Source organism: Polyodon spathula, chromosome 12 (assembly GCF_017654505.1).
Source record: "Polyodon spathula isolate WHYD16114869_AA chromosome 12, ASM1765450v1, whole genome shotgun sequence".
Lineage (NCBI taxonomy): Eukaryota > Metazoa > Chordata > Actinopteri > Acipenseriformes > Polyodontidae > Polyodon > Polyodon spathula.
In genome coordinates this window covers 42,351,203-42,368,387 of record NC_054545.1, presented here as the reverse complement: position 1 = coordinate 42,368,387, position 17,185 = coordinate 42,351,203, and the positions used below count along the sequence as shown (strand labels likewise).

Sequence of the window (17,185 nt, the reverse complement as noted above, 5' to 3'; positions counted from 1 at the left end):
AGTCAATGTCAAACTGTGCACCAATTTTCACGCTTTTATCATCAAAGTCTCAATTCTTACACATGTCTGCTGGACTATCAGTAGAATTAGAATTGTTTTTGCTTTTTAAATTTATTTTTAAAGACTATCTTTCGATAGTTCTGGACAATTTAATTTTACACTACATTCTAAATTAATTTTTTTTCCCCGCCCTGGACCTATCGCATTTCATCTAAAAAAAAAACAAGCAAAACAGATATATAAATAAATAAATAGTTTATAACATTACTTGCCTGTGTTTTTTTTTTTTTTTAATTGTCACTTATTTGTGCTTCTGTAATATATATTAAATCTTAAATCTAAAAGTGCTTGTTTTTGGCTGGTATAAAAAAACACAATTTGGCTGCTTTTTACTGATTACTTCCAAAAATCTGTCAGTGCTGCTCTTGATTTACCACTGCCAGCTAAATCAGAGACTTATCTATATAAGCTTAGCTCACGCTCCAACAATTTGCAAAACGTATCATTTTGGTTTTTCAAGTTATTATACATGGGCTTAATCAGAAACAGTGAATTACACCCAATTCTAGTTATTAATTATGACGAAAGTTTGACGCACTGCTCTGAACTGAACGACTGACTGAATCTGAAAGAAATAGTTTAATTGAAGGCGGTGCTGAATACATTTCAAAATAAATTTGGAAAAACCTGAAGCCTACGTCAAATCCCATAGTGCAGCTTGATGACCACCTTTCCTGATTTACTGAATAAAAATACAACAGTTATAATATGGACAAGAATACCACATGTTGGTTGTTATCCAATTTAAAAAAAAAAACGTGATACTTCTATATAGGAGGGTGCTCAAACTTGTGTCCACTAACTGTAGGTCCACTATAGTCCACAAAAATATATAGGCCTATTAAAAAAAACAACAAAAAAAAACCCAACAAACTGTACATTGTTGAGTAATCAGGTCAGGGCTGCCAACCTTGTCATTTTGTTTTTACTGACATACAGACATTAGCAGACTAGACTATTTGTTTCATGATCATGTCTATCTGCAATTCATCACAAATGCTAATCCATGGAAAAACATCCAGGGGGGCTTTAAAAGATGTGTCTAATCCCAAAAAACTTTTGCGCTAATGCCTTTTAATGCCGTCATACAGTAACAATCTTCAAGGAATTGCCAAAATGCGTGTCTACTTAGTTTTACCTCAGTATTTATGATTGAATGTTTGAAGATCTGGATGAAATGTAAATTGGAGAATTGAGCAGTCAAGGTGTCTCATTTCTGGGTGGTTTAAACTGGTCATAGTGGCTGCATAGATTTTTAGGGAGGTCAGCAATGTGATTCCTAAGGTGCATAGTATTCTAACCCAGAAACTGGGTTCAGCGCTACCAGCATTTGAAATGCTGCATTAATGTGTCTTGAGGATCATCTAGTTAAATAGGTCCAAGGCGGCATCAGAAATCAGATCTCCCTTTTTATAAAATGCAACAGCTGCAGACATTGTGAAGAAATGTTATTCCAAATTTGCCAGGAAAGTTGTTTTCGTCACCAGCACATCAGTATAACTTAAAAGCCTTATATGGTGTTTGGGTTCAAGCTCTGGTCTGTGCCTCGGCTGCTGTTTGAAGAAAATTATTATGATTGATAACCACTGAATTGACTGAGCATCCATGTAATCTGTTTTTTATAGCTATTGCAGACTATCAGTATTAAATAGAATATACAAAAAACAGTTTCCGTTTCCAGTATCAGAGACGCCTGTAGGTTCGAGGTGACTTTGGAGGACCAGTTTACTTTAGAGCATTTTTCAGCACTTGGCAATACACCTGGATTGCAGCAATGACCTGTCCAAGGGTATACTGCAATTACAATAAAATAATTTCCTCTTTCATGGCCTGTAATGAATTATTATTGAAAACACATATATCAGCCTGACATTGCTCCTAACATTTCAAAAAAGGAAGTGCCTGCAAGCTTGCTGTTGGAGGATAATTATAAAGCTTCATATTCATGGTGGGAACCAAACTGTTCTTTACTATTAATGTCACAGACTGTATTTCCTGTTGGGTTATTCATAGAGAGAAGAGGAAATAACCCTCTCTATGAAGTAACAAAGTCCTTCTGGAAATCCTGTGCCAAAACCAACAGGGCTTCTTACCCCACCCCTTTGGCTAGTCCCAGTACTGAACACAAACATTAATGGATAGGAGGCATGCTATTTATTCAAAGGGTTCTATTTAAGTCAATGACATGAGCCAGTAAAAGCAGCTCTGACCTTGGGTATGTATTAATTCCCATCTCCTGGAACCAATGGATAGACACCAACAGCTGTGTGTATAAAAAATAGAAGATATAAGGCAAGAGGACACATGAAATGCCGATGCGCATGCACGTTTGGGTAAATCAGGTTTGTGGCCGAAAAAATGGTCAAAGAGAGGGATAGGGTAAATCTCATTTACTCATGTAAATGACAAAACACATGGAAAGTCCGCGCCCAGTTTCGCATGGAAACCCGCATTTCACCTATAAATGTTAATGAGCGTGTTTATCCTTAACTATAAATATTGCAAGCGGGTGAGTTGTTACTGTGGATTCCAAGACGGCAGAAAGTAATGGCTGAAGGGCAGTTTTATGGTTAGCAGCGGTGTAGTTCAGCTTAATGATAAGGCGGGCAGCTTTTTTTTATTATTGTTTTTTGCTGTCTGGACTGTCATGTTGTATATCTCTTGTTGGTTTACAGTTCTGTATAAATCCACTTGCCATGAACTGTGTTAATGCCCTTGTTATAGTATTAAAGCAGCTGTTTGAGAACACCCTTGCTGTAAAAACTACGCTAAAGTTAAACATGAAGTGCAAGTGAGCTGCTTAAATGTAACTGAATTAATTCCCGTCCTTTTTTATCCCAGCTATGTCCAAAGACAACGCGTGTCCGCCCTCCACGTTAATAAATATAGTTGGTGAACTGGATATCACGAGCCAGCTCGATCGCTCAAAACAGCACAACAACATATACCAACAAGTTGTTGACGCCCTCTCAGAACTGACCAAATAAAATTGCAAATTAACGTATTGATTGTGTTTTATTTGTTTGCATCATTAACATGTAATTACACAATGGTAAATCGAACACAACTTAAAAGGAGAGAATCTCTGACAGCACGAGCCTCCTCAGGTCGCTGCTGTCCAACTGAAATTGACGGCTGAGGTAACCTTCACAGTTTCCAAGCCCTGTGGAATTGGGCTTGTTTTTGAGTCGCTGGTTGTAATTTGCATAAACACCCATACTCTAACATGTGCTTGTTTTGGGCTTGTTGTGAAAGGCAGTGCCACTTTTTTTTCTCGTGAGACTGGTAACCTTCCCCGTCTGTCACATAGGCAGCTACTCATTCCTTAACACCTCATTTTGTTGTTGACAAGAGTTTGTGCAGGATACAGCAGGCAGTGGCAATTTTGGCAACAAATTAATGCACTTCAGTCCGTTTCATCAGTATCTGCCACCTCCCTTATAAATGCCCACTACCCGTATTTGCCCAAGCGTGGTGTTGAATGCTTCCTCAGCAGCTGTCGGCCGTCTGGACAGGGTAGTATATGCAGCATCACCTGATCCCCTATATGCTGTATTTACTGAATGAAAGTGATATATATATATCTTTTTTTTTCAGCCATGATGATCTGCAATACGTGTTGGTCAGTTTAATTTTATACCTCTCAGTTTATTTTTAGTTAATGAGTCGTAAGATACATTAGTTGAAACAGTATTCACTACTAATGACATTTGAAAAACAATTTGGGCAAGTGCAGTAAAACACATTATTAACCATCCAGGCACGTTGTATTTTGCTTTATTACAGCAGCTTAGATTCACTCGTGTACCAGTTCTCTGTGCATGGAAACCACATTTTCACAAAATTCCACCAGTAATCTTCAAAAACAGCACAAGTACTTTACGCATAGCTAACTTACATATCAACCCCCACCTTCCCCATTCTTTTGCACGACGTTGGGTGAAAAGCCCGGTTTACTCGAGTAAAATAAATTGAGCGAACAGAAACCCAAATGAATTCACATGGAAACCCCATGAATGTTAATACTTGCTTATGAAGATGATGTTGTGTGTTGTGTGGATATGTTCATGAATCCAGTGTGCTTTTTAAATGTGTAGAAGTGTCAAGCACAGGTAATATATGTATACTGTAGTCATTGGAAGTTCATTAAATATTTATAAAACAGTATATTAACTGTGCGTGTCCAAAGTTGCCACAAGTCATAAACCTCTAACCAAACACTGTATGTTTCCAAGTGTTCGGTGGCTAACTTTAATCAAGCTGAGAGAGTATTACTCGCACACTCTTTGATGTCAGTTCTGTGAGTGAAGTGTTGGGTCTGTCATACAGAGTTCAAAAGAAAGTACACCCTCAAATTGATTAGACTGTTCTAAACTGTTCTAAACATAAGTCATTCAATCTAAATAAAAAGCAGACAAAGCTGACATTAACATACTTATTCTGTTTATGTAGATTCTGTTGTGTTATAAACATTTAAGCTGAGGGAACACAAAGCCACTTTGTTGCTTGAAACTTGGTTTCAGGAGACTAGGTTTCAGGCCACTGCAGGCACACCAGAGGAGACTTGGGATCTGATACAACAGTTGCCTAAACACTGACACTCCTACCCAGGTCCCAGTGACCCACCTCAGGATGTGGGCTGACATGCTTTGACCCGGGTTGAGCGAGACAAAATACTTCACGGCCCTTCGTGAGCCGACGCAATAACAGCCATGCCTGTGTGAAAGTTTCACTTCTGCAAGGAACGTTTCTGTTTTTTCTGTTTGGCCATATTTTTGTTACTTGAGACACACCATGAGCCAGATTGCAACAGGGATGAAGAAACATTTTCTCTAATCAACATTAGGACCGACGGTTCAATCCAGAGAAGCTTGGATGGAAGCTTCAGTAACAAGTTGCTTCCAGGGCATTGATACGCGTATCGCAGTGTGAAATCACGTTGCTGACCCGCATGAAACCGGGTCCTGCCCGGGTAGGTTCTGACCCAGGTAGATCATGCCAGTGTGAAGGGGTTTAGGTTACCCAGTCTCTGGGAGCTAGGTTTCAATCCACTGTTCCTGAAAAACTCGCTTTGTGTTCCCTCAGCTTCAGAATTCTTTGTCATTGACTTGCTGAGTGTGAGATCTCACAGACATTATAAGGGCCTCATTTACAAAAGGGCACTAAACTTTATAATTGCAGTTACTGGGCACGTTAATCATTTTCATATTTACCATTGCAATTTTATTCATTATCACGCGAAATAGTGGGCATATTATGGCGCACACCAATTTTATTATGCCATACTATGGTAATCAGAAAGAATATGTGATTTTTATTGTAATGCATGCTGATGTATTTAAATGAGCATCCAGCTCACAATAATGAGTTGAGCTGTATTCACATGGTATTTACTAAATTACATTCATTTAGTGCATGCATTAAAGTGATCATTTATTAGTGTGTATGGGAACCAGACTTTAACCACTGATAGGCAAGCTATTTTTCTGGCCTGAAAACTAGTGATGTACAGTTTGATTCTTTTTACTGACTCAATACGTTTTGATTCATTCAGTTTAGTGAATCAATTCAACAGATCTGTTTGTTTAATTCACTAATGAGAATAAATACATCTATCTGACATACTGTTTTGCCATCAAAATTATTCTTTGAGCAAATAATCATCTGGCTAAGGATTTTGGAATCTTCTGTGTTCCGCCTCCACCTTTTGCTTCTGTCAAATCTCCAATTACTTTTTTGTTACTGATTTTAAATTTTATACAAAGTAAAATAAATAGTTTATAAACAAGCCTTCTCTTCGCTATCCTACTAAAAATTATGTGCGCTGTGTGCTTGAGGAAACAGATCCTGTGTGCTATTTGATTGGCTATTTTACTACCTCTGTGAGCTGCGATTGGCTTAATGGGAATGTCACTCATACAATGCAGACTGCACATGCTGAATAAGTGTGTTATATTTAAGAGGCGGGTTGTTTTGAAGAATTCCAAAACGCTACATCAATGTAATTTTAGAAACTAATAGGCAGGCCTTATGCATTATGCATTTATTATTATTATTTTTTTTTACATCAAACAAGTAATACATGTTCAAATGAAATGGTAAGCAGTGCAGTTTTACTTTACGTTGTCTCTGCCTGTCCCCTGCTCAGTGCTGTATCTGTTGATCACTCATTTTCGGTGAATGTAAGCCACCTCCACCTTTAACTTCACAATAAGCTACTGATCAAAAGATACACCTGGACTGCTGGGGCTTTTAAGTCTCTGACATTATTGTGCACATTACATGTAGGATGCATGATATGGTATGTAAATTAGCCAAACAATGTGCACTTAAATTAATGCGTTCTCTGTTAGTAAATGGGACACTAAATGTAGAGTGTTAGAGTTTACAGTGCATTCAGCTATGTGACTGAGTATCTTACATCTGTATATGTCCACCACTTGCATCATGAAGATATGTCCTGTATAGTTAAAATCTATGACCCGTACACCATGCCATTTATAAAGGCAATACATTGAAAATATATTTCTTTCCATGTGTGAAATCACACAAGCTCTTTCTGCGGCTTCGCAGACCCTTATTTAGGGCCTCCGCTGAATCATAACACCGACTTGGAATGAAAAAAGTCAGCATACTTAGAACCTGTAACCATGATCTCTGTCTAAATGTGAGAAAAGGAACCGGCAAACTAATGATACAGTTTTAGCACTGAAGATAGCTGTCTCGACATGGATGGCAGACAATATTTATTAGTACTTCAGGCCAATATGGAAGCACATAAATCTTTACTGTGCAATCATCATGTAAGATTAATGAGCAATATTTGACAAGAACAATCACATTTACCTGGTAGCTCACCTATACATCATCTTCTCTATGAAGTCCTACAGCTTTGTTATGTGTGTGAATAGGCCATTGCATAATGTTTGTTCCATTCAATAAATCATTAATATCAAAAATAGGATTAACTTCTATTAACTCCTGGGATTGATGATATCTTTAAAACAATGTACCTAATGTAGCTGGATGGTTGGGGCCTGTCCTCTTGTGGGCCTTAAGAGTATAGTGGAAGCACTTTGAGTATTATTATCCCACATTTTCCACCAATAGCAGACCAAGCGTTTGCCCAGTGTTTGTCGAAAATAAAATACAGTCCTGTAGTTTCCTTGTAAACTCTTTAAAAGCTTTTGTAACATAAATAGGGGTTTGTACATTGCATTGCTTTGTAAAACACACCTGTATGATCTTGTTTGCAGGTTCTGAACCTCTTTTTAGCCTTGCTGCTTAGCTCTTTCAGTGGCGACAACCTCGCCGGCGGCGACGAAGATGGTGAAATGAATAACCTGCAGATTGCCATCGGCAGGATTACTAGGGGTATCGACTTTGTGAAAAACGCAGCCTTGGGGCTCATTCAGAGCATGCTGGACAAAAAGCCAAAGGAGGAAGAGGATGATCTGAAGAAGGATAACTTTGTGCTCAATCACATGGTCTCGGGAGAGGACCCCAAGTCAGATTTGAAGTGTGTGGATGGCGTGTCTGGGAAGGACACGCAGGTAGTGGAAGAAGTAGACCGCACAGGATTTCTGGTTAATTCTGACTTGACCATTAGTGTCCCAATTGCTCTTGCTGAATCTGATTTTGAAAGTCCAGATGAAGACCATGTTAGCTCAGACTATGAGACTGAAGAAACTAAACAAGTAAGAATATTCATAATATTATTTACAATACCTGTGACTTAAAGACACCCATAAATGACAAACACTTTGCTTGAAGTCTGTTAGAATTACTATATTATTTATTAAAAATGAAATAAATTATTATAAGGGACTTTTATATACAATACAATACTCTGGGATTGTCAGTCCAGTCTCCACCCCATCTTAAGATGGAACATCTGACTGTTGAATATATCCCAAATGGAAAGCTATTTTGAGTTGAGCTGTTATTATCAGCTGGTGTCAGTATCAAATGAACCACAAACTGTCCTGTATGTGTGTCTAAATCCATAATTCAGTATGTAATGCAGAAGAGAAAACAGCATCTGCAGTTTGAAGTCTGCACATTACCATCAATCACCCAGGACACTAAAGTACTGTACCTGTATCCCACTTGAGCATGTTTCGAACACAGAATGCATTAGTAACTAAAATATAGAGCAGATTTCCAGCAGAAGTCATAAGTTTCAGAACAAATTCTAATGCATGCATATACAGTATTTGCTTTTAAAAATAAAAAGCTTGAGTGCACAGAAGGATAATCCATTAGCTTCAAATTCCTCTCACCCCTGGAGGCTCGGGTTTGAAACCTGATCATGTCACAAGTGGATGAGTGTGGTAGTCTCAACCAAGACACAGAGGACATTAGTCCACACTACAAGACCAGCATAGAATGTGGCCTAATAACAGGACTCGGGACAGGATTGAGGCATCTCTATAGCCAGAGCCATTCTCTGTCACCTTTAATAAGCACCAACAATAAACTAAATATATCCCAGGAATTTGTGATCTAAATGGGATGAAAGCAATCTGAGGATATATGGATGCTCCTGTCTATCTTTTCAGGCACATATATTTTACTTCAGGTACTTTTTCATGATACTGTTAGCCATAATCATTCATTTTTAGCTTTATACAGAATAATGACAGCATTACTGCTGAACGACGGCTTTTAGGGTGATGCCTTCCAAAACTCATCATCTGAAATCCTGTTCCCTTGTAGCAGAAGAAAGGAGATGTAGGCACGGATGATTGCAAGCCTCCTGAAGCTCCAGAGGAGGTAGTTACAGAGGAGACCCCTGAAGCTGAAGAACCAGAAGCATGCTTCACAGAAGGTATTGTGCCATCTTCAGAGAGGGCCCCTGCTCTAACAGACACTCAGTAGTTTGAGATTGCTGTTGTTATTGTGTGGTGTTAAAAGTACTGTCTTGTGGTCTGGTTTTGCTAGGAATCCACCAGGAATCAGGGTTGAATCCCTGCACATGCTATGGATTATTATGGTCCTCAAAAATGTTTACAAATAACAGCTGTTCTGTGTTTCCACTGTGTAGGCTGCATCCGGCGATGGCCATGTTTGACTTTTGACATCACACAAGGCAAAGGAAAGAATTGGTGGACTTTAAGAAAGACCTGTTTTTTAATTGTGGAGCACAACTGGTTTGAAACCTTCATCATCTTTATGATTCTGATGAGCAGCGGTGCACTGGTATGATTTGTCTCTAAGAGTCAGTAATCTGACATACTGGAAACACACATTTAAAGCTCATGTGTCCCACAGTCATGTTCTCTGTTAAATATGCCAATATTATTTTTTTCACTGCATTTTATATCTGCTGTCTTACCAGCATGACTGAAAATCACATTAAGCTTTTATACATTACATAACACATGAAGGATGTATTAATCAGTGATCTGATGCATAAAAGGATGTGCTAAATATTACATGTTTCAAAACTTCTCTCCATTCCCTGTACATTTCCACTTCCTGTTTTTCATTTGCAGGCATTTGAAGACATATATATTGAACAGCGAAAGGTGATAAAGATCCTCTTGGAATATGCAGATCAAGTGTTCACCTATGTATTTGTTATGGAAATGCTTTTAAAGTGGACTGCATATGGTTTCAAGACATATTTCACGAACGCTTGGTGCTGGCTCGATTTTCTCATTGTGGATGTAAGTATTTTTTAGTTTGCTGATTTTGAACCAGTGACATCTCTGCTTTTAAGCATCTATAAAGCAGCTGTTGGGAGATGCTTTACTTTAGCAGTTGCTAAAAAGAAGGGGTTAATATAATAGCTAAAGATAACTCTACTTCCTGAAACTCAAGACGGTCAGAGTCATGACATATATCAGTTCCATTTGGACACATAGTTTTCATAGACTTTGCAAACTAATCAGGTGTTGCATTTGAGAAATGCAAACTTGTTTTGTACATGCCATGTTGTACATCGGTTACATACAAATGAGCTTCTTTTCCTGATGGATTAATGCTGGGATCAGGGTTTAATATAAGTATCTGTACATGGATATTTACTTTATATATCTCAACAGTAGTTAACTTGTAAATAACACCATTGGAATGGCTAACATGTATTATCCAGTTTTACTAATAAAAAAATATTTCATTGTGGGGAAACTCATTTTTGGATAGTACACATACAATAGCGTTATAATAGCCTATATCACATTTATGACTATTAGAATATTTAAAGGATAAACTATTCTCACCCTATAAAGACCAGACTTATTCTGACTAAGCATCTTTGTCTTTCTTAGTTTGCAAACCTAAACTAGAGATATCAATAAAACTAGCATACATAAACAGTAAACAGTGGAGTTCCAAAAAAAAAAATACAGCGTTACATGTTCCCACACGTTTCTACAACTGTTTAAATAACACACCTGTAATTCTTTTCATTGTTAACTTCCTGTCAACTTTTTACACTTATAACTTTAAAGTCTATTTCAAAGCTCTTTTCAAAATGTCAGCTCTAGTGCACTGATAGTGTAAGGATTACTGCCCACACTGTCAAACAGGTAACACAGCAATAACGACCCATGATGTGGTACGGGACAGGAAAGCCAGAGCACTTGTTATTTTTTTTTATTTAAATCACTCTTCCTGCAGAGAGGGCAGATCTCAAACTCCAATGCATATAGCAGGCATGTTGAAAAGAGCTTTGAAACATCCTTTAAAGTTATAAGTGTAAAAGGTTGTCAGGATGTTAACAACAAAAAGAAACATTACAGGTATGTTATTTAAAAAGTTGCAGCAATACGTGGGGACGTGTAACGCTGTATTTTTTCTGAACCCTGCTACTTACTCTTTAAAGGTTAAAAATGTCGTAAAGCTGACTTTTCTTACTCCAAAATGTTATTCATTCTGTGTATGACTATATTATCATTATCACTCTTCCTTACAGGTTTCTTTGATCAGTTTAGCAGCAAACATAATGGGGTATTCTGAACTGGGACCCATTAAATCCCTACGGACGCTGAGAGCTTTGAGACCCTTGAGAGCATTGTCACGGTTTGAGGGCATGAGGGTAAATAACACCATAAATCAACTGAAACATACAGTGGTAACAAACAGTGGTGGTCATGAGTACTGTATAAAGCTTGATTTGCCAGTTATTCATAACATGCAGCACGCCAAAGTTTCCATTTTACAAAGAGTCAACACAGAAATAAAATATGCATATTCATCCAACTAACTATACATTGATAATACGCTGAAGCCGACACCCTGGGATCCTTCAAGAAGCTGCTTGATGAGATTCTGGGATCAATAAGCTACTAACAACCAAATGAGCAAGATGGGCTGAATTGCCTCCTCTCGTTTGTAAACTTTCTTATGTTCTTATAGTTCTTAATACAAAGGTTCCCATATTAACAAGCACATTTAAGAACTCATTCATGCACCTTAATCATTTCTTCTTGCTAATTATTGTAACATTGGAAACTTGGTATTCACTATTTTGATTTTGAAATCGATACTGAGTTTTGTCTTTCTTTTGCTTCCATTAAATTAATGGAACTTAACTCTTCAGGTTCTTAAACAAATATGAAATGATTGTGAGTCCTGATTTGCTGAATCTTCTAACTGTGTGCAGGTTGTGGTGAACGCTTTGGTCGGTGCCATTCCCTCAATCATGAACGTCCTGCTGGTTTGTCTCATCTTCTGGCTCATCTTCAGCATCATGGGAGTCAACATGTTTGCTGGGAAGTACTACAAATGTGTTAATGTCACCTCTGAAGAATTATTTAGTACTTTGGTGGTCAACAACAAGACTCAGTGTCTGGAGTTAATAGAACAAAATTTCACTGAAGTTCGCTGGATGAATATGAAGGTTAACTTTGACAATGTGGGGATGGGATACCTTTCATTATTGCAAGTGGTAAGTAATGAGGAATGATACCTGGTTTAAAAAAAAAAGTTGATTTTTTGTTGTTGTTTAACATTATTTAGGAAATGTTCTTACAGGGTAATAACATATTTTACTGATTTCTGCAAAAAAAAAAAAAAAAAAACCTTTTAATGCATCAAACCCCACTGCATTACAGTTTACTGGTGGTCATATTATGTCTTCTTGTTTTTAATTTTTTTAGGCAACCTTCAAGGGCTGGATGGACATCATGTATGCTGCAGTCGACTCTCGGAAGGTAAGAAAAACATTTACAGGAATTATTTATTGAAATATATGAAGTATATCAGTGTCACATAGAGTCTTCTTCATATAGAGTGTAATGTTGAAGGTATTTATGTGCTACACATAGCCGCATGCAGCACATAGAGATAGTTTGTGGTAATTTACAGAAGACATGGCCTTGTTGAATTGTTACAATGTGGAAAAGCACAGAACATTCGTCTTTTTTTCTCACTAGATTGAGGAACAACCATCTTATGAAATCAACCTCTACATGTACATGTACTTTGTCATTTTCATCATTTTTGGAGCCTTCTTCACTCTCAACCTCTTCATTGGTGTCATCATTGACAACTTCAATCAGCAAAAGAAAAAGATAAGTATCACCACAACACACAATGAATATCCATACAGGAATTGATTATTATTGATTATCCGTGCTTGTACAGACCACTTCAGTGAAATATAACCTGTTGATCCATGTATACTTCTAATATTTACTCACCTATAGACAGAGGATAGCTTGTTGATGTATTGGTCTTTATTAGCTGGCTTTTGCAACGCATTATAATGTATGCAATCATAATAACTTGTGTTTTGTTTTACTATACTTTGGAGGGACGGACATCTTCATGACAGAAGAGCAGAAGAAGTACTACAATGCCATGAAAAAGCTTGGTTCGAAGAAACCACAAAAGCCTATTCCAAGACCACAGGTACGAACAGCACAGCCCATTCGACTCACCTTTCTCTCTTCTCCTTTACTACCACGCACTCACTCTCTTCAAAGGTACAACAATGTAACATTGACGAGCTAGAAAAACAAATGAAAACCACAAAACAAACAAATTGGGCTGTTAAATGCGTAAATGACTGGCTTTCTGAAGCCAATGGGAGTGAGTTACCTAACAAAGTTATGTAGAATATGCAACAAGGCAGGCACCTCACAGATCTAAGAACTAAGCAAGGGTTTTCATTTTTTTGTTTTTTTAATAAAGTCTTTATTAAATAAAATATACTGCTTTTATTGAAACAAACAAACAAAAAAGTTTTACTTTAATATTATTTTTAGCTCATAGAGCCTATTTTTTTTGTTGTGGAAGGGTATACCTCAAAATGTTACTAACCCTGTAGAAACCTTTGTTTTTTGTAAAACGTTTATAAATCAGTTTTATAAAAGCACTGCATCTTGTGCCTAACAACCCACCGAGAAATGACAATATCCAGCACAACCCCCTTGTACGGGCCCCCTGGTGGAATAACAAATTAATCCAATGGTTACATGTAAACTTGAACTTGGAATTAAATTAAATATAGGCCTATATATATATATATATATATATATATATATATATATATATATATATATATATATATATATATATATATATATATATATATATGCAATACATTAATCTCATGGATCTGACTGCCTGAATGTGACGGACATAAGAAATGTACAGAATAAAGTTTTCGGATGTACTTGTCATTTTAGAGGAAAAATGCAGCCGTCTCGCAAAAAATGGAAGCAATAAATGCTTAGGACGAGCAAGTGTACTAAGTTAGTTACCCTATAAACAGTACCAAGTTAATCCACTTGAACAGGATCAATCACGAATCTGACTTGGCACACTGCAATTGGGATCTTGTTTAGTGTGATTTAGCAGATGATCCACCTGTGACGATTCATTTCTGGTACGCTACAATCGGGATTAGCAAGTGTACTAACTTTAGTCCAATCAAGTGGAGTAAACCTGTTTAATCCACTAGTTAGACAACTTAAGTGGACAACATTTGAAATTCATTGGAATCTGTTGCTTTAAAGTATCTCCAGACAGCATGTTTATTACACCACAGCTTGGCATTGCTGCGTCATTGAAAAGAGCAGATGATTATAATAATAATAATAATAATAATAATAATAATAATATAATAATAATAATAATAATAATGAAAGACCAATTACACATCATGGTATTTTATTAATAATTGGTGCTGATTCTGATCTTACTAAGAATACAAAGCTACTGTTTCACATCAGTGTGCTTCAATGACTAATCAGTGGTTTATTAATGAGCGACTGTGTGAAGTGCTGTCAAGTAAAGGTATTACATAGATGGTCTTATCCTTCACTTCTTGATGCTGTGTGTTTAGAGTTAACTACAAAATGACCAGATGCCTTTGCACACCATCGTGTTTCTTAGTTACTTTATATGAACTGCAACAGAACATTACATCAAATAATCCCTCTTCTTTTTGCTTTGTGTTTTTTTTTATTGTATGTATTCTGTCTGGCCTCTTCAAAACAACACAGAATGCAGTCCAAGGAGTGGTATTTGATATAATCACCAAACAAGCGTTTGACATCTTCATCATGGTCCTTATTTGCCTCAATATGGTGACCATGATGGTTGAAACAGATGACCAGAGTGCACAGAAAGAAGAAATCCTCTATTATATCAACCTGGTCTTCATTGTGATTTTCACTGCAGAGTGTGTCCTCAAAATATTTGCGCTGAGGCATTATTTTTTCACTGTGGGATGGAATATTTTTGATTTTGTTGTGGTCATTCTTTCTGTTGTTGGTAAGTTCAGCAAGTAGACAATGTGAGTGTAATTGTTGCATAGTTTATTACATAAGCGCTGGTGCTAACCAAGATAATTATCTTTCCCCACAGGCAGATAATATTGCTTGATGTCGGTTAAGAATGTTTTATTTTCTACATATTTCTATTGGTTTGAAGAAACAAGAAAGATAAATAGAAAATGAAGCATTTGAAATCAAACCAGTTATTATTAGCAATTATCTGTCTTCAACACCTTCTGAAACCTCTCAGCAAGCTTCATGTGTGTTTTAAATAGAATCCCTTGCCTTTACTGAGCTGAACAGAAAAGGTTTTAACAGATGTTTATTTTATCTTCCAGGTATTATGCTGGCCGACATCATAGAAAAGTACTTTGTCTCACCAACCCTTTTCAGAGTTATCAGACTGGCGAGAATTGGTCGCGTTTTACGTCTCATTCGGGGGGCCAAGGGAATCCGAACCCTGCTGTTTGCCTTGATGATGTCACTTCCTGCTTTGTTCAACATCGGGCTGCTTCTCTTCCTGGTTATGTTCATATACTCAATATTTGCAATGTCAAACTTCGCTTACGTAAAACATGAGTCAGGCATTGATGACATATTTAACTTTGAGACGTTTGGAAACAGTATAATCTGTTTGTTCCAAATCACCACTTCAGCCGGCTGGGACGGTCTCCTCAACCCTATCTTAAACAGCGGCCCTCCAGATTGTGACCCCACTATTGACCACCCTGGGACTGATGTAAAAGGGAACTGTGGCAATCCGGGCATGGGCATGATATTCTTCACCAGCTATATCATCATTTCCTTCCTGGTTGTTGTCAACATGTACATTGCCATCATCCTGGAAAACTTCAACGCGGCCACAGAGGAAAGCAGCGATCCTCTTTGTGAGGACGACTTTGAGATGTTTTACGAGATCTGGGAGAAATTTGACCCCGATGCCAGCCAGTTCATTGAATACAGCAGGCTCTCCGACTTTTGCGACACGCTCCTAGATCCGCTCAAGATACCAAAGCCGAACAAAATCAAACTGATATGCATGGACCTACCCATGGTCACCGGGGACAAAATTCACTGCCTGGATATCCTGTTTGCTCTAACTAAAGAGGTGCTTGGAGACACAGGAGACATGGCTGCTCTGAAGGAATCCATGGAGGAGAAATTCAAGGCTTCCAATCCATCCGAGGTTGCCTATGAGCCTATCACCACGACCCTCAAGAGGAAACAAGAGGAAGTTGCCGCGACCGTCATACAGCGAGCATACAGGAGGCACCTGCTAAACCGCTCTGAGAAGCAAGCGCCTTACATGCAAAACGGCAGGCATGACACAAAGGAGGAGAGGGAGGGTCCAGAAAAGGGGGGTTTAATTGCAGAAAAGATGGGTGAAAACTATGGGAAAGCAGAGGCAGAGGTTCCGAAGGTGGTGGTGGAGGTCACAGATGAAGTCGTTCCACTTTGTGATCCACAGACCACTGCTTCATCCACTACTTCAGGAGGAAACATAAGGGAATCTATTGTATAACGTACAGAGAAGAAATGCCTTCGTCTTCATGTTGTATCTGTGTAGAATGCCATCCTCCTCAGACTGCTGGTTCCTCACGTCGGAGAAGTCTGTGCCTGCATTGCTAGTATATTAGTCTGGAAGAATCCCTGGAACTTGCCATTTTAAAATAAATCAAACATGGGTAGGCCAGGTTGCACATACAACAAAATATTTTGGAGCGAAGAGTAGAATGTCGAGATGCTTAATTTGAAGCTGTAAGTGTATATTGTTTTTACTATCCACTAGAGGGGTAAGAGTACCGAGTTATTACGGTTTCCACCAGACACCATCAGCATTGTGTGGCTGTAGAATGCTGTCTTACTGCTTCTAAAGAAGTAAAGCTCCCCTAGTGGCACTAAAAAGTAGATCCCAAAAAGTAGAAGCCCCCTAGTGGTGACACCTTGCAATAGACATGGAAGATCCACAATAATGGGGAGGTTTACCAGAAAAAGGAATAGTATTATATAGAAGTTCTTTCATAGCAAATACATTTAGAAAGATAGAATCTAGTAATAGCTATATTTGTCTGTGTAAGCAAAACAGTGCATTTAAAGAAATGTTTCTGTGTAAAGAGCAGGGATGTGCATAACATTTGGATTTCAGGGTCGTTGCTGCAGTTAATGGAATTCACTTTGTGCAAAGTTAAGGTACTCATCAAAGAACCATTGCTCACTGTTTCCATAAATTCCTCATTTAAAGTTTACGGAAGATTTTAGGGAAAACATTTACCATATTCCTTCAAATTTAAGACACCCTCGAATTTAAGATGCAGCCCAACTTTACCACCCTCAATTTGAGGAAAAAAATTTATAAATATGCAGTTACAAAGATACAACCTCAACTATGCTGC

At 37.8% G+C, this 17,185-nt stretch overlaps 1 protein-coding gene across 1 annotated transcript in view; it reads left to right on the top strand.

The window, feature by feature from the left end:
- Window positions 1-16,609, top strand: part of LOC121324465 (sodium channel protein type 4 subunit alpha B-like) — a 53,018-nt gene extending 36,409 nt beyond the window's left edge. Inside the window, exons 16-26 of the mRNA XM_041266387.1 lie at window positions 7,317-7,757; window positions 8,779-8,890; window positions 9,107-9,261; window positions 9,558-9,731; window positions 10,982-11,104; window positions 11,672-11,956; window positions 12,168-12,221; window positions 12,444-12,581; window positions 12,817-12,921; window positions 14,520-14,790; window positions 15,131-16,609. Of these exons, the coding sequence (XP_041122321.1) occupies window positions 7,317-7,757; window positions 8,779-8,890; window positions 9,107-9,261; window positions 9,558-9,731; window positions 10,982-11,104; window positions 11,672-11,956; window positions 12,168-12,221; window positions 12,444-12,581; window positions 12,817-12,921; window positions 14,520-14,790; window positions 15,131-16,314 (3,042 nt within the window). The 3' untranslated portion in view covers window positions 16,315-16,609. The remainder of the gene's footprint in view (window positions 1-7,316; window positions 7,758-8,778; window positions 8,891-9,106; window positions 9,262-9,557; window positions 9,732-10,981; window positions 11,105-11,671; window positions 11,957-12,167; window positions 12,222-12,443; window positions 12,582-12,816; window positions 12,922-14,519; window positions 14,791-15,130) is intronic.
- The last annotated feature ends 576 nt before the right edge of the window (window positions 16,610-17,185 follow it).